Genomic DNA, 21,073 nt, shown 5'->3' with positions numbered 1-21,073 from the left:
GAGGATATTTCCAGGCAGTAAATGGCCTGGCCGTCAGCTGTGGAGAGCCTGTCCCAGTGGGAGCATCCCTTGGGTACAGACATCCCTGGAGAGGATTCCCACCCCCAGCACTGGTGTGGCACTGGGGGATCTGGTGGGGCACCGCGGGGGTGGCAGTGGCCATGGCAAGTGGGAAAGCGCTGGAGCTGCATGGGAGTCACTGAATCGGTGCAGAAGGTAACACGCAGCTGAGTGACAGCCACAAGAGCCCCCCAGGGCCAGCCAGCCGCAGGGTCGGGAAATCAAAGGCTTGGGAAAGCTGATGCCTGCAGGCTCCAAGGAGAAAGGCTGCTCTCGGACGGAAGGGCTCGGCGGGGGATGATGCAAAGGCCACCTGCTCGCAGTGCCCTGCGCCAGCGAGGAGCGCGGTGACACTGAAACAGCTCTGTCCCTTGAAGCACCTGGCTCCCAGTGCCTCAGTTTCCCTCCGAGGGGGCAGAGTTGCAGCCCCCAAGGGTTATGGGGGTCCCGCGGCAGCATCCGGTCATGCTGGCAGTCCCTGGGAAGGCGCCGGCATCCCGCTGGCAGCGCGGGCGCCTCCGAACAGGCGGCCCTTGTGCGGCGGGGCCGGCGGGCGGCCCTGACCCCCCGAGGGGAGCGGGGAACAAGGGCGGCTGTGTGAGCCCATGGCACTGCCTGGCCCACTGCCCTGACACGCATTCCCGACACGGGCAGCGCTTTCCGGGCTGCCGGCGCTGGGATGCGCAGGGAGGGGTGCTGGCTACTATAAGGGGCTTGTTGTGGAGTTGAGTTTTCTTTCATTTTTTTTTTTTTTTTCTCCTTTCCCTTTTCAAAAATTTTATTAGCAGCCTTGGGGTGTCTTTTTGAGCAATTAATCTGGGTCATGACATTCGCTGAGCAGATCGGAGAGCCCGGGGCTCATTAGCACCCGGCCGAACGTCGCTGAAGAGATGCTCTCGGCAGCTCCGCGGCTCCGCCTGCTTGTTATTCCGGGCGAGTCGGGGGCTGCGGCAGCTCAGAGTCCCCTCAGCAGAGACCCCACGGCACTGCTGTGGGTAGGGGGAGCACTGCGGGGTGGCCTGGGTCCCTTCCTGCCGTGGCGGCGTGGCCGAGCAGCCGGTGATGCTGTGCTGGCGCTGGGGTCCCCGGTAATCAGCAGGCAGCACCGTGCTGCAAGGCTCAAGGACTTTTGAGGGTCTCAGCCTCCCTGCTTCGGCTTTGGATTGACTTCATTCCCTTTCCATCAGCTGCTGGAGTCCTCAGAAGTGACCTGCAGCTGCTGCTGCGTCGGCACGGGGAGCAGGGGTTGGTCCTGCCAGCTCTTTATAGGAGCTGGTGCTGCTCTGCTCCCCTCTCCTGGCTGGGGAAACTGAGGCAGGAGAACTCACCTGGCCCAAATCCAGTTGCCCACCCTGCCTGTCCCTGCCAGCAAGGGAGGGACCATCTCTCCTTGGTCAAATCCATCCCCGCTGCCATAGGGAATTTTTCTGTGGTTCCTCAGCCAGGAGTCACCTCCATCTCATGGATGCTTCTTCCGTGGCTTTGGCTGGATTTTGCTTTGGGTTTCCACAATGCCCCATGGCCACGAGCTGCACCCAAGCTGCAAGCCCTGGCCTCAAACCCTGCCAGGGTTTTCACCCCAAGCCTCAAGCCTTCACCCCATCCTGCTGCCGACCTCCTGCATGGCCCAGACCCATCCACAGGCCTGGGGACCAGGAATGGCGAGGAAGCTCCCCGTGCCTGGCTGGCTGCGGCGCAGCATATGTGCTGGGATCTGCTCCCTGCCTGCTGTTTATCCGCTTCCTTCAAGTTAACTTATGTTTCCATCGCTGCCCATCTGTCTCCTTCTCTTCCTCTCTTCTTTCCACTCCTTCCGTGCTGGCAGGCACTGCCGGAGCGCAGGGTCCCCATCCCCAGCAGCTCCGGGTGACCCTGGGGAGTGACGGGCGTTTTGCTTCCCTCCACGTCTCCTATATTCCTGCAGGGCACTTTTTGGGGGGATCCCGGTGTGGAGGCATCCAAGGCTGAGCTCTGGCAGTTCCTTCCATCCACCATTAAATCCAGTAGGAATTCCGTCTGGAGGATCCCCTTCACCCGTTAAACCTGTGGCGGTGGTGGCAGCTCCCTCTCAGCCTTCCATTCCCTCCCGTCCTCCCTCAGCTTTTTTCACTCCCCAGCCTCAGCGACGTCGCTCCCATCCATCCTGCGCCGAATTTGCTCTTCAGATGTCTGTGCCTTCCCAGCTCGCGGGAGGGAAGCCCAGCCCCGCTCCCACCCGGAGCCCAGCTATTAGGGATACCCAGGCTTCTTCGGGAAACACAAAGGCATCGAGAGCCGGAGCCAACATGCACCTGCTTTTCTTGCTGCTTCAGAAAGCCCTTGTGGCTGGTGCCTCCCACTTCTCCAGCTTTTATTTATAGTCTGTCTTGCTCGCGCTGGGGATTTTTTCTTTCTGTCTTTCCCTCTCCCTGGCGCAGCTGAGCTGCTGAACTCGTAGCGCTGCGGCGAGGTTTCTCCCTTGGCTCGGCTGCACGGCCATGGAAGAGGGACCAGGAAAGAGATTGGATCCCCACAGGAGCATCCCAGAGCCTCGTCACCGTGCTCTTTGTCAGCGCTGGTCACCCCTGTGGGTGGTCGGGGGGGGGGTTGTGCACAAGGTCACTGCTGCTGGCTGTGACCCACATTTGGGGCTTTGCTGGGTGCTGTGGGCATGAGTGGCATTGTCCTCGCTGTGGCACCAGGCTCTCAGGGCCCCTGCAAAGGACAGACCAGGCCCTGAGGAGGGACATCCCTCCGGCTGTCTGTGCTGCTTGTCACATCAGTTTGGTGACACCAGTCACTTGCCTGCTGGGAACTGGGCTGAGACCCAGCAAACTCGTGCCACCCATGGCCCTTCAGGGAGTTGCTGGGCAGAGACGGGGCTGGTGTTTGTCTCTTTACCAGCACTGTCCCCTCCCCAGGCAGGATGTCCCTGCGCCCAGGGATGTGCAGAGGAGCCCTCAGCCAGGGGACACCAGCGTCACCCACCCTGTCTGGCAGCATTGTCAGTGCCCTAAGAAGACTGGGGGCTGGCTGGGACCCAGTGCACCAGCCAGTGCTGTTCCATGTGGGACACTGCCAGCCGGCCATGTCCCACAGGGAAGCCACCGAGGGCTGTAGAGGGTCACTGAAAGCTGGGCTCCACTCCCTTGTGCAAAACTACGACACTCACCACGGCCACCATCTCCACTCCTCCTGGGGAGGAGGTGGCCAGGGGACACGGCATGGAGAAGGGAGGGGAGAGGGGGCTGAGGACTGAAATAACAGCCAAAAATTACAAAATGAAATCCAATCACAAGGCGAGAGGCTCGCCATCTGCCGTGTGGGTGCCAGAGCAGGAGCCACCCGCCAGCCCTGCACCGCTGCCACAGCCCGGGCACCGCCGGTGCCAAGTGACTCAGCGCCAGGAGGGGAGGATGCTCTGGGGACCCTCGGGGCTTGACCCCCTCACCCTGGGGGGAAAGCCAGGGGTGAAACCCTGACCCCATGGACAGCTGCTGGCAGGAGTTTTGGGCAACCCATGGCTGCTGGGGTCAAACCCTTCGCACCTCGGTGTTTCCTCGGGAAGGAGGAAAATCCAGGTAGCAGCGGAGACACCTTTGTTCCACGGGAGCCACGTTTCCATGGCACCCAGTGGGGATGTGCGGATGTGCTTCTCCACGGACCTGATGCCCCGTGGGGTCCGGCAGCACGGCGAGGAGAGCTCGGGGTGCTCCTCCACCACGGGCACGCCAAACCAGGACACCCAACCAGCGGTGCCCCGGCAGAGGGTGCTGCCCAGGTGACCCCAGATGGGCACAGATGCCACGACATCGCAGGCAGAGGTGGCACCGCGTGACGTGTAAGCACCGAGCGCCACCCCCGAGGTTTCGCCCGCGGGACGCCGCCGCACCGGGGCTGTGCCAGGAGCACCGCGTTCCCGGCTGACGCCGTGTTCCCAGCTAACGCCGTATTCCCAGCTAACTCCGTGTTCCCGACTAACGCCGTGTTCCCGGCTAATGTGGTGCCGGCGCGGGAGACAAAAGCGGCATTACTCACTGCCGGGGAGGAGCGGCTCAGAGCATTACTCAGCCCCGCCAGCAACTGGGTCTATTCTTTGTGCATCAACCTGGGGGACCGGGGAGGAGGAGGAGGGTAGGGGATGGGGGACTCATTTTTCCTAGGGAGCAATGACCGCCCACTCCCCTGCAGCCCCCTCCTTCCCCCGGTGTCACTGGAGGGACGTCAGCCGGGGGGGATGCTCGGGCGGGGGCTGTGCCAGCGCTGGTGCCTCCGGTTCTCCATGTGCTGCTTTCTCAGGGCTGATTGGAGGTGATTGATCCAAGGAGGAGGTGGAGCAGGCTCGTGTGACCGTGGGTCGTGACCTCCTGCACTCCTCTCCTCCAGGTATCTCCAGATGGCTGGAAAAGGTTGTTCCCAAGCCCCCCAGATGTGGAGCACAGCTGGGGCTGGGGGTTTTGCTGGAGTGTCTGGTGGATCCGAGCACAGCTCCATGCAGGCACTGGCATCATGCTGGTGAGGAATTTTCTGGTGTGGAATTTTCTGGTGAGCCAGGTGCACACATTGCCCCGCTGCTGAGGAGGGTAGTGAACCCATTGGCCCCCTCCTGGCGAGCGGGGTTTACATCTGGCTTAGAGGATTTTTTAAGGAGCTCTTGGTGAGGTTGATGCTGGGACGGAGGGATGGATGGATGGATGGGTGGAGGCACTAATGGAAGAGCACCGGAGAGGGGAGGCCGGGGTGTGGGATGAGCCGCTGGCAGATTTTTAGCCACGGATGCTGCTTCCTAATGGAGGAAAATAATCAATGTGGGCTGAAGGGGGGAAGAGGATTGTAAGTGGGGGAGGACATCGCTGCCCTGGGTTGGGAGCATTGGCATTCCCATGGATGAGGGGAATGAAGGGGGACAGCATTCCCAAAGGCATGGCCATGAACAGGAGCAGAATGTGGGGTGGGGAACAACAGGGCAGGGCAGGGACAACAACTTCCTGATGGGAAGCACCTGGAGCCTCCCAAACCCGGGGGAACCACAGCTGTAGAACATGAAGCTTTAAATAGGGGAGGGGAAGCCCTTCCAGCCTTCCAGCTTCTCTGCCCTGGCTCCTGCCCGTTTTGGTGACCCTGTGGCTCTCAGGTACTGGCTGGGTTGTGTGGTGGGGGTGCTCGATGCAAGAGGATGTCCCCTCCCCTGGGAAACCACCCCTGGTGTGTGCACTGGGATAGGGAGAGCTGGCAGCATCCCACCCGCAGCAGGACCTGGATTTCGGTGTGTGAGGTGGTTTAGGTGAGGATTCTGCTTTGAGCTCCAGGGCATGCAGCTTGGAGGGCTCTGGGCACGGAGTGGCTGCTCTGGTCTGTTAGGGGAGTTCTGCTTCTCCATGGCTTTGTTATGGGCAGGAAAACAAGCTGGTATTGCTCAATATGCAGGGAAATAGCTTCTTACTCAGTTCCCAGACACAAAGGGCAATTTTGGGCTGGACCAGACCTTTTCTGGCTGGTTCAGCGTTGCAGCTCCTGCTTTTGTCTGTGCACAGGGTCTGTGCAGAGCCCTGGCAGCCGTGTGTGTCTCCACGTGGCTTTGCAGGCACTAATGAACGTCCCCCGTGCTGTGCTCCCCACTCCCGGGGAGGAAAACCTCGCTATCCAGGGAGATGGATGCGGTGGCGTCTTCCCAGAGACCCCGTGGCAGAGCCAGGCTCTTGGTCTGGATACCTGGGTTACACAGGTGCCTGGGGAGATGCTTTTATTCCAAAATCAGTGGTGAATTTAGGAGATTCGAGTCCCACCACCCTGCTGCAGCACCCCTGGGGGTCTCCTTGTTCTCTGCATCTCTCATTTTGCTCCTGAAAATGCACCCTCAAGCCTCTACAAAGCAATTAAAACTGCAGCTACCCATAAAAATTAATTGTGTCGTGCAATGCAGCTCTCTGGCCAATGAGCTTGTCCCCACCTGACCCTGGCGGGGGGACCCCATCCTATTGGAGCCCCTCCAAGGGGGGGACTGGGTACCTCTGCATGTGGTTGCCCCAGCAACTGTCAGTCTCATGCAGCATCCATCACACCCAACATTTCAGAGCCGTTATCGCGCCTCGGATGCCGCGGTGATGGAGCGGTGCCGGGGGATAAGCGTCACCTGCCTCACCTCGCTCTTTATCTCGCAGTGGTCATAAATATCTGCTGGCTCCTTCATGTTCCCCTGCTCTAATCCCCTTCCAGTGCTGCTCACGGGAGGAGCTACCCGAGCAGAGACCTGTGTCCGTAGGAGACTCGGCAGAAAACCAATTAGGAGTTTCCGAAGCGCGGTGTCGTTAATTGCCTCTATCCTTGCAAATTAATAACGCGTCGAGGCCATTGTTTGACTCTGCCTGTGCGTGCGTGGCCTCAGGTGCGGCCCAGGAATGTTGGAGGGAGTCTGAGGGATGGGAAGAGTTTTGGGGGTGATGGGTAGAGAGGAACTGTGGGTGGTGGAGCCAAGAGCACAGCTCATGGGTACCCAGCTGCTCTTCCTGCTCCTTGTCCCGCGTGTCCTCGTAGGGCAGAAAGTGCTCTGAAAACTGTCCCAGATCTTTCCTCTACCCATTTTTTCCCTGCCTTTATCCTGCTTTCTCTGTCCCCTAACATTTAACCTGGCTCGTGCTGGGGGATTCCTGCTCCTTTTGTGAGCCTGCACCATCCTTGATCTGTTACTTTGCATCATTTAAGGATTTAATTTTAATGGCAAAAATATGTTGTTAAAATAGGGCTGACTTTTTTAGTGCTGCCTAGAACTAAGCAGGTTCTGAGGGTCACAGCTGCAGGTGTCTGGGGCTGGGCTGGTTTATCCCAGGAATGCTCGGTTCTCCTTAATTAATTCGTAAGGCCTTCTCTCATGTTTTTACACAAAACACCACGGTTTTGGCTCACAGCATCCCTCCCGAAGGGAAGCCCAGCGTGGGGCTGTGGAAGACACCCGCCCAGCTTGGAGTGCTGTCCTCATCCAAGGTTTTGCAGGGGAAGCCTGGAATAAGCGTGAATCAGCCATTCTCTGAGCATAAAGCAGAGTGAGCTCCAGCATCCCCCCCCGGGGGCTGCCTGGGATGGCTCCCTGCCCGCTGCAGGCAGCTTTTCCTGCAGGGAATGCATAATTTCCTTGGACCCCCTCAGGCAACCAGCTGGGAATCTTCAGATTCCCCAGTTCCGATGACAGTGTGGGGAGTTTGGGAGCAGCGTCTCCTGCCCTGTCTCGCCGCTCTGGGGATAAAAGGCAGGTGACAGTCGCGGATGTTTTGAAGGAGGAAATCATGTAGGGCAGCGCTGCTGCAGGGAGGGGATTGCTCTGCCGGCCCCATTCCCAAAGGATGCCCAGGCTCTGTGAGGCTTTCCCAGCTGACCAAGGATATGTTGGTCCTTTCCCTGCCGTGGCTTGCCCTCCAGTGGGACTGACCCAGGGATCAGAGCAGTGCTGGTGGGTCCCTGCAGGTGTTTTCCTGCATCCCTGGCTTTAGGTTGCAGGGATGCTCTGGCTGTGCGTGGAGCTCCATCTCCTTGTCAGTGCCTCAAAGGATGCTCATATATTCAAATGCTTTTACATCTCGGCGAGGCTTTGAGGAGCTGAGGCTCTGCACTTGTTCCCAGGGAAATAAATAAACAAATCAAATCATCTGCTGGATTTTCTTGCTCCCGTTTTGCTGGTGAGGAGTCAGGCCAGGGTGGGCGAGGGAAAAGCAGATGGTGTGGGGGGAAGGAGCACATGGGAGTGGGGTGGTCAGAGGAGGGTTCCTGCCGTCTGGGCATCTCCTGGTGAGATCCCAGCACACGGAGTGAGAGCCCGGGGACCTGAGCGATGCCCCTGCAGAGGCTGTGCTGCCTCGCAAAGCCTCGTGCAAGGCCACCGTGTCCTTGTCAGCGGGGGTGACGCAGGTACGTGTGGCTGCTGCTCTTCCCGCGGCTCCGAGCTCCGTGTCACCTTCCCCGCCGCGCTGCCGGGAGCCGCGGCCGTGCAGCCGCCGAGCGGTGACCGGAGCGGTGCCGGCGGAGCCGCAGCACAGCAGGGAACCGGCATTTATTTGCTGCGACAGCTTTGCAACAGATTCCTTGGCGGAGCTGACTGCAAACTGCAATCCTAAACTGTCGGACGGCTCCTTTTTCCAGCCTGGGAGTGTGAGAAACAAATTTGTTTGGGTTATAAAAACATATTAAAAAGCAACACATTTTGTTTTGCAATATACATAGTTCTTCATGCCAATTTTTTTTTTTTTTCTTAATGACTGCCACTCTAATCCCTTCCAGACAAAGACGTTTCTTAATAACTTTTTGTGGAGGTAATTGCTGGGGAGCCGTTTCAAAGTGGCAGGCAGGGAGCTGTGGGTTGCACAGCTGCAAGTGATGGCTGTGCATTGCTCAGGTACGGAGGGAGGAAGGATCAAAAAAGGCTCTTGGGTGTCTCTAGCTTTGAAAATGTTCCATACCTGGCGATGCCTGACACCAGGATGTCTGGAACAACACAGGAAAGTGGCTTTTTGCTAATCATATGTGTCCAGATGGTCGGCATCTTGATGTTCATGTGCTCTGTAGTTCTCGAGTGGTTCACTGGCTGCTTGGCTCTTCCCAGATCCTGGGTTTGGAGTGTCTGGCTCTGAGGAGCATCTTCTCAGTACCAGCAGTTTCCTCTCCCCCTGGACCAGGGGTTAGTAACCTCCTGATTGGCATCTAGATAACATTTAGGATGAGCTCAATTCAGCAATGAGTTTCCCTGGTAGCAACAACGTGTTAGGGACCCTTGGGAGCTGCAGGTGGGTTTGGATCCCAAACCACTTGGGGTCCATCAGCTCCTCATCCATGGGCTGATGATTGTGATCCATCCTGGGGTCTCTCCAAATCTCCTTTGGAAATGAGTGGCTCCAGACTTGTTTGTCCAAGTCGGTGTCAGCTGCTCTTCAAATCAAGGCAAATGCCTGTGGGTTATTTTTTTAAAAATGGCACTGTTTGATGTGTAATTAAAATGCTCCATTTAATTAGACAAATACCAAAGAACCTTCAGAAACATGACTGTTTTTCTATATTTACTCCCCTTTTTGTTTTTCTTGGTGACTGGAGTTCCAATTAAAACAACCTTCCCTATTAAACTGTTGGCTCTTAAACCCAGGAACTAAAAATACAGCAAGACCACCGAGCTGCCCTCCCTACCCCACATCTTTACCTTGGGCTGCTGCCTCTGCATTGCTTTGCTCCCTGAGAGCTTCTCGAGGCACTTGCTGGAGCTGGTGGTACTTGGCTTTGGCTTTGCTCCGTCATTTCTCCTCCCTTGTGCTAAAAACTTGCTGCCTTTGGGCAGAAATATGCCCAGAGCAGCCCGATTAGGATGGAGGGACGGGTCACTATGGGGATGGGAAGGCATTTGCAGCAGGTTTTCTCCCACCCCATTAATTTGGGGAGCCTTTGGAGGTGGTTTCATCCCAAAAAGCCCTTCTTGATGTGCCTCCAGCTGGGAGCTGATGCTTGCTGTGGCGGGGCTGGGGGGAACAGCTTGCTTCCACTCCAAACATGTCTGTGCCATCCATGTGTTTGCAGTATAGGAACAATAGCCGGCCTGCCAAGCTAAACACGAGCTGTTCCCGAAGTTATTGGCATTTTGCTTTCTGCCAAGGGTCTGGAGAGGAGGCGGGTAAGCAGCCACCAGCTCCGAGCTGCGGCTCGGAGTTGGGGGAGGGGCTGTGAAGGAAACCCCTTCCGATCATCCGGGTTGAGGCAGCATCAGCAGCTGTGGCTTTGTGCTTGTCCTCGGGGAAACTGAGGCACGGGCCCTTGGTTTGTATGTACTGGGCACGCCCAGGGGCACCTCCCTGCTCTGCTTCGCCCCAGCTGCCGAGCTCACCTCCCCCGGCACTGCGCCTGCTCCCAGCTCTGTTTAACGGGGAGGTAATTTCCCAGAGGTGCCTGAAGCTGCCTTAACGCGAGCTGTCAAAATGATGTACAACCGTGCCGGGCTGCCTCGCTCCCCCTGCCTCTCCGGTGACAATTTTGTCAAAGATCCTTTCTGAGATGCTGTTTTGACGGGGTGCTAATGGCTCCTTCCTCATCGGGCACTCGTGATGTCCCCAAACGTGCCGAGGGGAAGCTGCTGCTTTCTGTGATAATTAAGAAAAATGATAATAACAGGTTTAAAGGAGAGCAGCTGGGGGTCAGTGCCGCTGGGTTTGTTGGCAGCTTGGTGATGCTCACAGCCTGCAAAGGCCAGAGGTAGCATCTCCCCCAGGCTTTTGGAAGCCTTTGGCATCACGAGTGGCACCTCCGAGGGTTTTCTGGGGGCACGGGCGTGGGGCAGCCCCCAGAAATTGGGAGCTGGCTCAGCTCATCTTAATAACATGAGAGGTTAAAAATAAAAATCAATAAATACCAGATTATTGAGATGGGATTAATATCAATTTTAAACACCCCCCAACATCAATAATGACCCAGCGTAGCCTAATGAGATTGGGAGCCTCAGCAATCAAGGCAGAGGATTAGAGATGATCAGAATAAATCCCAAATGATGAGGGACGTTGCCAAAGCCTATCCTTGGAAGACCCCACTGGCATGGACCTGATCCTGGGGGATGCTTGGGGCTGACTTTGCTTGACCTAAGGCTGGGTGATCTGATCTGGAGTGGGTTTGGGCACAGGCTGCAGCTCTTGGTGCCCGCTTGGGTGTTGGGGCCCAAAACTCTGTGACACCTCACTCTTGCACACCATGGTCAAATGCCACCTGTCCAGCAGCATCCCGTGGGTTCCCACCTCCACCACTTATGCCTCAGACTCCAAGCCGAGATCAGGACACTGGGACACTGCCTAAAACCTGTTTGCCCACAGCCCTTGGATAGCCCCAACCATCTTCTCCCACAGCCACCCATGGTCTCCAGCTGTGCTCTCCCTTCCCAGTTCCCAGCTTAATCCCCATGCGTGTTTTTAATGCCTCTGCATGTCTCTAAGCTCCTCTATAGCCAGAAGCCAAATGCTCCTTGTAGGATTCAGATGTCTCCCCTGTGGATTAGATGGGATGGCTGCAAATTCCTTGTAATTTGCTCACACGGGGTCTATTATCTGCTCCTGGGAGGCACGGGAGGAGGGGGCTTGGGGGTGGCCCTCCTCTGTTTCCCATCTGTGTAATGTTGGGCCAGGGGGGATTTTAGCCAGTGATCCCTTGTCAGGGCTCTGATTCAATTATTCCCCACTGCAGCCTTGCTGGTGGCTACTGGGCAGCACTGGAATTTGTTCCTTGTGTGGTGGGATGGAGGATGGCCCATCCCGGTGCCAGGCAGGGCTGGATCGTGACCTCCCTGTTCTGTGCAGGGCAGGACTAGAGCATCCCTAGCCCACACATGGCTGGACCAGAGCATCCTTGTCCCATTCAAGGCTGGACCAGAGCATCCCCATCCCACTCAGGGTTGCCCCGCTGAGCTCTCCCCCTTCCCAGGTTAGCTGGTCCATCAGCTGCCCACGCTATTAAATATCACTGCTGCTTAATTCAGGTGACTGGGATGCGGGCTGGATTTGCTGATTCAGCAGGCCAAGGGAAAATCCTTTCTTTTATGGAAAAAGGGTGGGAGCTGGGCAGAAGCAGGGAAGATTTTGGGAGGGAAGTCCTTTCCTGCCAGGGATTTCTGGCCGATCAGGGCTGCGTGCTCGAGGAGTTTGATCCCTGCTGTTGGTTGTCTCGTGTCCAGCAGCTGGAGAACAACTGAGTTGGTGCTTTCAGGTCCTTGAAGGTGTTTGCCCTCTCCTTATGGATGTAGGGATGGAGAGCATCAAGTGAGGGCATCCCTGTGCCTCCCACATCTCGCCATGCGTGGTGGCATCCCCACCCCGAGGCTGCCGCCGCCTTCCCGGGGCGGGGAGCCCGGATTTGTCTTTCTAATGCCTCAGTCAATGGCATCGATTGGGCTGGAGCAAAGGATCGATCGTAATTTGGTCGGAGGGCCCCGGCGCCGGGTGCGAGAGGAGTAATTAGAGCAGCAGAGGCGGCGAGGGCCGGCTGCCGGGAGGTCGGGGCGGCCGCCGGAGCCCATCGCCTGGGGAGGGAGGGACGGACAGGGAGGGCGAGGGGCTCCCGCTCCTCCAGCAGCCGGGATGCCCTTCCTGGCGCCCAAGCCCCCACCCCAGGCTGGCAGGAAGAGGGGAGTTTGCACTACGAAGGGATGGATGCTGAAGCTGCGTGTTTTGCAAACGTGCTTTCCCTCTCCACTGGAGCAGCCCTTCCAGCCCCAGAGAGCAATTTTTTCCCAAACTGGGCGGAGGTTGGGTGCTGGGAGGTGCCTGCAGGGGAGGGAACACACTGCTCTCCCCAAGGAGCGAGAGATGCGAGATCCTGGCGGGAGCTGGGTCTTTTTACAGGTGGGCAAAAATGGGAGAAATTTCGCTGCAGCCCAAGGGAACGGCACCAGAGCCCTGAGCCGGGCTGCAGTGCTGAAGCTTTCCCGGCTCTCCCTTGCCCTTCCAGCCTGCACCTCGCTGGCGAATCCCACCCACACGGCTGGAGCCTGCTGCTTTCCCCAGCCCTGCCTTCGCAGGGGGCTGCGGTGAAACAGACTTTCTCCTCTTCCCCAGCAAGAATTACAGACCATCTGGATTTCAGAGGCAGCTGCTTTAATCGGGAGCTGTTCCTTGCAGCGGGAAAGGAGGGGGCTCGTGTCTGACAGACACCCCCAGCTTTGTCCTCCCGTGCTGTCCATGGGGATGCTGGGGAACCACATCGCAACCGGGCCGGGGGGATGTCTGCACAAAGCTGGGCTTGGGAGCATCCCTGGGGTGGTTCCCAGAGTTGGGTGGGTGGAAAGGAAGGCAGAGGAGGATGTAAACTTGGGGAAAAGGTCAGGCATGCTATAAATAAGTGGCATCCGGGGAAAGAAATGTCAGTGTGCGGCAGTAGCAACACACCAGTGCCCGAAGATTGGGAGGGAAGTGTTGTTGTCTGTGGAGGGAAATGTTGTTGTCTGGGGGACCAAATCCATGGGAATTTGGGCTGGGATGAGAGGGGGGGAGGGGGCTCTCCCTGAATTTGGTGGGTCAAAGCGTGGCTGTCGTGCTGCCCAGGTTGTTATTGGGGGTGCTCATGCACCCGGGTGGGACTGGAGCACACATCAGCTGGAAGTCTCCCAGGCTCTCAGTGCTTGGAAAGTAGTCCTGCTGCTGTCTGACAGGGAAAACAGGCTGGGGCGGAGGCTTTCCAGCTACTCTGCTCTCAGGACCATCTTCAGTGAAGGCAGAGAGTGATGGGGGAGAGTTTTCATGGTCCTCCTGCCCAAGCTGGGAGCTCGTGGGTCAGGAGGATGTTGCAGGAGTGGGCGAGCACCCCGGGGCGGGGGTTATTTTTTGGAATGGGGGAGCAAAGCAAGGTGCTGTGCTACCCATGCCCACAGCCCGCTTCAGGGCATTCCCTGGAGCTGTGCCGGCCTTCCAGGGGAGCAAGGCGTGTTCCTGGGGACTGATTGCACATTTGTCCCCAAAGTGGTCTGACTCGCTGCCGAGTCATCTTCCCGCAGCCCTGTGAATGCAGGCCTGATTGCTGCCTGGCAGGGAGGGAGCCCGGGGAGGTGGAAGCTGACTGGGAGCCAAGCCCAGCTGCGGGAAGCGATGCCGACAGCCGCTGCTCCCGGGCCGGGCTGGCTCGCCGGGCTGGTTTCAGTGGCAGCTGAGCACTGGCCAACTCGTCTCGCTGGTTTGTGCCCATCTCGATTGAAGGGATGGTTTGGGGAGCTGTGTGTCCCGGTGGTGCAGGACCCCCATGTCCCCAGGAGAGCCCTGGGGTGCTGTCACCTCTCCCTGTGTCCCTTGGGAGTGCCATGGCAGTAAGGGGTGACCAGCGGGGGTCCCCGGACCCGAAGACTGGTGCCACTGTGTTTGTGGTTTCTGGATGGGGATTTCCTCCACCATGGCTGGCTGCAGTGTCACCTGCTCACTGCACCTTCATCCCCGGGTCTCTCCTGGTCCAGGGAGGGTTTGGGGAGGTTGTGGTGATGCTGTGAGCTTGAGGGCACAGGGTGCTGAGCAGGGACCCTCCAAAGCTACCTGTCCTGAGCACAGTCTCCTTCAGCCCTTCATTGTGGCATCTGGGCTGTGGCTGGAGTGGACACATGGAAGGGCCAGAGCCTCTTTTCGCTGTGCCTGGCCTCCTGTGCAGGAGCAGACAGCTTAGAGGGCTGTGGCCTCGGGCAATCCTGTTACAGGTTGTCAGGCTGTTGTTTTCGGGAGGTGAGGATTTGCCCACCTGCTGCGGGGCAGGGAGCAGCCGGAGGGGGGGCTGGGGCTGGAGGGACATGGGGGGGTTCCCCGAGAGGTTGGACTCTGCTTCCCCCACCCCTGATGTTTCCCGATTTTGGGGTATACCTGGTATGGCCATGGGAAAAGTGATCCAGCAAGGGATGGTCTCTGGCTGTTGGGTTCTCAGGGGCCACCCTGAGCCCCCCCACCCAAGATGATCACTTTGAGGGAGGAGAAGAGCAGTAACTGGTGCAGCCTGGGCAGGGAGGTTCGAGGCTGCAGACCCTGCAGCCATCATCATCCCTTGAACAAAGGCGGCTCTGAGCCTCTCCTGCCTCTTGGCACTGCACAAGAGATCCCTTCTCTCCGGCAGCAAAAGCCTATTCCAAGCCCGGCCCCCCTCCTCGGGAGGGCTGCAATGCTCTTCACTGCCCTCGGCCAGCCCAGCCTGGCACCTGCCTGCCTGTCCCCCTTCCTGGGCTGCTCTGGGGTCCAGCCGGGGAGGGGACACCGACAGCCTTGTCCCCTCCTGCAGCAGGGCCAGCACGTGTTGGTGAGATTTGGGGACTGGATGCAGAGGGTCCCGGTGTTCCCTGCCTGGCACCAACAAGACTCCAGGCGGGAGCAGGGCTCGGGGATGTGCTGTGTGCATGGGGGTGACAAGCAGCCCCCCCAGTTAGGGTGGGGCTGGGCTGGGGTGGGCTCTGTCGGAATCGGGGTGCCCGACACGGCAGCAGCAGAGAGCAGGGAAAGGAGAGGAGCTCCTGCGCCGGTAATTACGGACGAGGTTGATGCCACATGATCCGGGGACGTCAGCAGAGCGTGTCACAGCTGATGACACGCTGCATGTGCAGGGGCTGAAGAGGATGCCAGGGTGAGAGGTTGGAGCCCTGCGTGTGCCCTGCAGTGCTGAGCCAGCCTGGCCCCCCGACCTTCACTGCGTCACCTCCCCAGCCTGCCAGGGCACCTCTGAGGTAGCCCAGCCTTGTCCCGCTCCCTCTGGGAGCTCAGCTGTCCGGCATGGCCGGATCCCCGTGCCTCAGTTTCCCCCCATGCAGGGAGCTGAGCAGCTACCGTGGCTCCGTGCCCGCCCCAGCAAGGAGAGCGGCACGCTCCTGGCTTTTCGGGGATGTTCTCGGGGAAGCCAAGGCAGAGTGTGGTTACTCATGGCGATGACAGTGCCGATGACAAGTGCCGCAGCCCCCAGGAGCACGTGCTGTGCCTGTGCTCCCGCGCAGGGAGGTGTGTTCCCGGTGCCAGAGAGCCCCAGTGAGTAATGGGGTGGGCGGCAGTGCTGGGGTGCCGTGGGGGGGTGGGAGCGGCAGCGTGGTGCTGCAGGGAACGCTCTGTCATCCTTTTAGGATGGAGGGCCGACCCCCACCAGCCCCAGGAGTGCTGGGAGGGATGTGTCCCACCACGGGGCAGTGGGATGGGGGGCTGCACCACCAGTGTGGGGACAACCTGCCTTGTGTGAAAGGTGAGATGGGTCCCTGGGGAGCTCAGCAGTGTCCGGCTGTCCCTTGCTTGGGGGAGCAAACACCAGGTCACGGTGGCTGCCGTGGGTCTGCGGACTCCAACCCCGCCTTGGCTGTATCTGCCCCAGCCAATATCCCACGGAGCAGCACAGCAAGGCTTCCCCTGACTGGTGTTGGGACAGGGATGCTCCACGCCGTGGAAAGACATGTTTTGGCTGGAGAAGCAGGTGATGAGATAAGGATGGGGTATCGCGTTACCACAGTCGGATCTTTCTTTGAGGTTAACAAGACAAGACAGACAATTGCTGCTGCTTGATCCAGGGAGTGCTCTGTGAGTGAGTCTATTAGTGGGCTGATGAGTAATTAGCTCCATTGGAGACCTGCTAACGGGAGGAGAAAGTTGTTACCGTGACTCAACTGACCCCTCTTCACACAAGTTTAGTGTGTCTTTTCTGAAATACCACAGGTGGATTATTCCACGACTTGGATGTGCAGCCAGGAAGGCATGGCAGGATATTCCTTCTTGTTTGCCAGCTGGAGTCACGCGTTGGTGATGAGCCACCAGTGAGGGGAGAGGGGACGAGGAGGGAACGAGCCTAACCCCAGCTGGGTGTGAGTCGAGTCCATCTGCCTGCCCGTCCTTTGAGGGGGCTTGTTTTGGTCTTTCCAAAGAGCAGGCTCGCTGTGCACGCAGCGACGCTGCAGGCTGGCTCAGCACTTCCATGCTCGGCTCCCGAGATCTCAGTGCTCCTGCGGGCCCCTGCCCTGCTGCTCTTCCTCGCTGAGGTGGCAGGGATGGGGTGGGCTCTCCTGGTCCCCGCACAGAGAGGGGAGGAGGTGACAGCTGGGCCATGTGGGATGCTGTGAGACACCAAGTCCCACTTTTGGAATGTGGGCCGTTCCCTCCAAAGTACAGGAGGCAGCTCTCCCGGGAGATCAGGTGTTGTGAGACTCGTGACTCCACCATGCAAATGCTGGAGGCTGTGAATAATCATGTACTTGTGCAGGGAGACTCAGCCCTGCGTGGGTTGGAGCATCCCTCGGCCAGGTGGGAAGCAGCTGGGTCCAGATTCCTGCTTTCCTGGACTGGTCACCAGCAGTGAAGAGTCAGAGGGAGACAGGCAGTAATCCATACCCTGGCAAGTCCTGTTTTCAGGTAGCCCCTCTCCAGTGTCAAGTATTTTTGCTGCCCCATATGAGGTCTGATCCAGAACCTTGCTGCTCCAAGTGCTGGAATTCCCTGAGTTTCCAGCCTGGGTTGTAGCTCATTTCCACTTTTCTTGTGCCACTTCTCAACCCAAAACCTCTGTCCCTGATCCTGAGAGCCAAGTCCCGGGGAGATGGCAGCAGGGCTCAGCCAGGGCTGCGTCTCTCCCAGATGAATGTGTGTGATGGAGAGAGCTGCATCCCTCAGGTCTCTGGTGCTAATCTGAGAACTCCTGCCTCATCTGTCAGAGCAGTTTTCTTTAGAAAAGCAAAGACATTTTTATCCCTCTTGTCAGGCAGAGCAGTGAATTTATCACTGGGCAGTTGTCAATGACTCAGCTGGGCACGGTGGGCTCTGCTGGCCGTGGCTGTGCGGAGGGCAAGGGCATCCCTGGGTCAGCAGCACAACACGCAGGTACGGCTCAGGCCAGCAGAACGCTGCTACCAGAGCTGCTCCAGCTGGGAATGGGAAGGGCTCACCTGTGGGGCAGGAAGGTGCCGACTCCAGAGTGACCTGCCTCCCATGGGAGCCGCAGTGCTGTGCCCTGCGGAGATGGGGACAAGACGTTTGTGTGGGTCTGGGGGCTGTGCGGCTGATTTGGTTCCAGCTCATCCCTTGGCAGCTCCTGTCTTGGCATGGAGGGCTGCCCACCTGCCTCCCACGTGCTGGGCAGGAGGTGCCCATGGCCAGGGACCGGGGTGCTCCTTGCCTTGCCACTGCTTCCTTCACCCGCTGCCGGCTCTGCCACCACTGACTGACGTGCAAGTACAAGGAGTGCCCTGCTCATGTAAATAAACCCGGCTATAAATAGAGAGGGAGAGAAGTGTGAAAACAGTGGGGAATGGATTTCATGAAACCAGCAAATTAGTCTGGAGAAACAAGGGTGTGAACTGACAGCCATGCTCCAACCCAAGCCCATGTTTCCAGTTTCTTGAGCAATGTTGGTGGGGCCCCTGTGCTGGGCTTGGCTTGGGGATGCACACACTGGGATCAGGGCTGGGTCCCTCCATCCACCATGGGCTCCTGATGCCTCCTGGGTTGGGCTGTATTACCACAGGTGCCATCAATGCCCGTAATTATTTTTTTCTTCCCTCTTTGAAATTGTGGCAAAACCCCAGGTAAAGACATGGAGATGATCTGACTGGTGACACAGACTCCAGCTAGACCAGAACACATCGTCTCTGTCTGGCTGGGCGAGGGCAGATGGAGCTCTGCCAGCCTTGGGCTTGCTGCTTTGCAGGCAATGAGTGATGGCTGGGATTTTTTGGGTGCTTTGAAGGTGGCAGGACCGGCATGGGGAGGGTGCTGGCCAAGGGGTTCTGCCCTCCTGGCCACTCCAAACCAGACTTTCAAGAAATAGGAGAGTAGCTTGGAGAGGAGAACTGCCCCAGCACAAGGGTCAGCCCTGGCTGTGCCAACCCCCCGTGCAGATCTGCAAGCTTTCACTTCAGGCCTCAGCACTAGGAGCTGAGTCAGGCTTTTATGAGGTCTTGGAATTTGCTAGGGTAGCAAACTGCCCGGGAGCTCGCGTGAGCCACGGCTGGGCTGGGGGATGCTCTCGCCTCCTGCCCAGGGCTGTGCCAACATCTGATCCTCCGGGAATGCAATTCCGGGCAGAAGGTGTGGGTTGTTTCTCCAACTCCCACATCCTCTGCAAGAGCTGGGGTTTTTTTTTGCTTCTTTCCTGAACGTGCATGGGAAGAGGTGGGAAGCCCAGCAGCTGCTCAGGCCTCTTCCCAGATACTCTCCCAATGGGCAAGGGGAAGACTGAATGCTGGGGACAAAATGTTGTGTCCCCCTCTCCGTGTGAGCCCGTCCCCTCCCGGGCTGGCTGTCATCTAGGAGAAGTTCAGTGGCCCGTTTTCCATGGCGGGCACGCTCCTGGGGGAGCCAGCCCGGCTGTTTGCCCATCTGGCATTGCCAGGTCTTTGCAGGGAGGATGGGTGGGCTGAGACGGGGGAGCACAGAGTCGCTTCCTGCTTTCCGCCCATTTTCCATTGAAACGGACCCCAACTCTCTCTTGTAAAGTGGGCTGTGCCCAGCAGGAGACAAAGGGCGACATGGAGCTGTCACAGTGGGCAAGTGGTGTGCAGCAGGAGCAGGGGAGGTGGCACAGGTGGTGCAGAGTGGCAGGAGGAGGTGGTACAGCTGGGACAAGAGGTGACAGTGGCACTGAGGCGGTGCCAGGTGAATGTGACACCAAGCTGTGGTGATGGTAAAGAGGTGACAGAGCCGTGCAGGGTCCTGGTAGAAGTGACAGCAGGCTGGTGCAGGGGGCAGGTGACATGTCTCTCCCAGGCTGGTGGGGCAATGACCCTGGACCTCTCCCAGGGCACAGATGGTGGCAGCTGCATTACCCTGAGCTGATGTGCGGTACAAGGCTGCAGTGGCACCAAGCAGCTGGCAGGGAGGTGACCCTGAGGTGGTGCAGGGTGCCAGGGACAGATGGCACAGCTGATGTGGAGCTGGTGCAGAGGGCAGGTGGCTCAGCCTCTGTGGTAGGGAGGTGACCCTGCCTAGTCACAAACTGCCACTGGCATGTCAGAGAAGTGGTGTATGGCAGCAGGGGCAGGTGGCAGAGCTGGGGCTGGGGAGGTGACACTGCATCAGGGGAAGAGGGCACATCTGGGGCCAGGGAGGTGATGCTGAGCTGGTGTAGGGGGCACATGTGGAGACAGGGAGGTGACACTAAGGTTGTGCAGGGGCACACCTGGGGACAGGAAAGTAATGCTGAGCTAGCGCAGAGGATGCATCTGGGGACAGGGAGTGACGATGAGCCGGAAAGTGATGCTGAGCTGGTATAGGGGACACATCTGGAGACAGGAAGGTGACGCTGCACCGAGGCAGGGACACATCTAGGGACAGGGAAGTGACGCTGAGCTGGTGCAGAGGCACATCTGGAGATAGGCAGGTGACAGTGAGTAGGTGCAGTGACACATTCGGGGACAGAGAGGTGATAACGAGTTGGTGCAGGGGCACATCTGTGTACAGCGAGGTGACATGTTACCATTGTAGGGGCCCATCTGGGGATGCCGAGCTGACACTGATCTAGTGCGGGGGTACACCTGGACACAGGGAGATGACACCGTACCGGTACAGCGTGCATCTGGGCACAGGGCGGTGACACTGCTCCGGTTCGGTGACACATCTGGACACGGGGAGGTGGCAGTGAGGCGGCGCGGGGGCGCGGGGCGGTGCGGGTCCCGGCGGCTGTCCGTGCGGGGAGGTGACCGTCCGGCGGAGGTGACCGCGCCGCTCCCGGCAGTGCGCATGATACTGCGGCGCAGGGGCCCCGTGCGCGCCAACCCACCTTGAACCGGCCCGGGCCGCGCCGGCGGCCAATCACCGCCCACTCCGCCGGGGCGCGGCCAATGGGCGGCGGGCGGGGGCGGTGCCGAGCCGCTAAAGGGCGCAGGCTAGGCTGCACCGCGCGGCGGAGCGCAGGTGCGGCGCGGCGCGGGGATGGGCGCGGGCATGGGCGCAGCGGCGGCCGGCCGGCCCTGAGCCGCCCCTCCGGCCCCGCCAGCCCCGCCGAGCCCTGCCCGGCCACGGCCAGCTCGGCCCGGCCCCGCCCCGCCCCGGCCGGGCCGCCCGGCGGGCGGAAGATGCTGCGCACCGGGGGCCGGTAGTACTATGATTTGGTATGTGGCCGCTTTGGTAGCAAGTGTGCTCGGCGCCCGCGGGCTGCCCGTCCAAGGTGAGTGCGGCCGCGGGGTGTTCTCCGCCGGGATGAGCCCGGGAAGGGCGCGCCGGGGTCTGCGGGGCGGCGGCGGGGCCGCCTCTGCGTGTCCCCCCCCCCCCCCTCCCCCGGTGTACCGGATGCGGCGGGGGGGATGCGCGCACCGAGCGGGGGCATCACGTCCCGGGGAGAGGGGACCGGGAAGGGGCTGGGGAGGATGGTAGGAGGGGGAACTGCGGCTCCGGAGGGGGTTTGCGGGGCTCGCGTCTTCCCCGCTGCCGGCGCGGGGACCGAGCGCTTCCCGCTGCGGCGGGGCGCTGGCGATTCCTTCATCCCCCGCTGCCGGGGGGAGTCGGGAGCGCCCGGCGCATCCTCCCTCCGCAGGCGCTCGGCGGGGTTGGCCGTGACCTCCCCGAGGGCAGCGGCTGCAGCTGGGGAAGTTCGGGAAGCCGCGCTCCCG

At 59.5% G+C, this 21,073-nt stretch overlaps 1 protein-coding gene across 3 annotated transcripts in view; it reads left to right on the top strand.

Moving 5' to 3' along the window:
- Positions 1 to 20,488: 20,488 nt before the first annotated feature.
- The window catches only part of IGSF9B (immunoglobulin superfamily member 9B), a 42,631-nt gene continuing 42,046 nt past the window's right edge, over positions 20,489 to 21,073 (top strand). For 2 of the 3 annotated variants that reach the window (XM_048328583.1, XM_048328578.1), the window contains exon 1: positions 20,489 to 20,631. In XM_048328583.1, the coding sequence (XP_048184540.1) occupies positions 20,568 to 20,631 (64 nt within the window). In that variant the 5' untranslated portion in view covers positions 20,489 to 20,567. The remainder of the gene's footprint in view (positions 20,632 to 21,073) is intronic. The other variant, XM_048328584.1, reaches the window with a different exon arrangement.

The sequence above is a fragment of the Corvus hawaiiensis genome, chromosome 25, assembly GCF_020740725.1.
Source record: "Corvus hawaiiensis isolate bCorHaw1 chromosome 25, bCorHaw1.pri.cur, whole genome shotgun sequence".
Lineage (NCBI taxonomy): Eukaryota > Metazoa > Chordata > Aves > Passeriformes > Corvidae > Corvus > Corvus hawaiiensis.
This window is presented reverse-complemented; position numbering and strand designations above follow the sequence as displayed.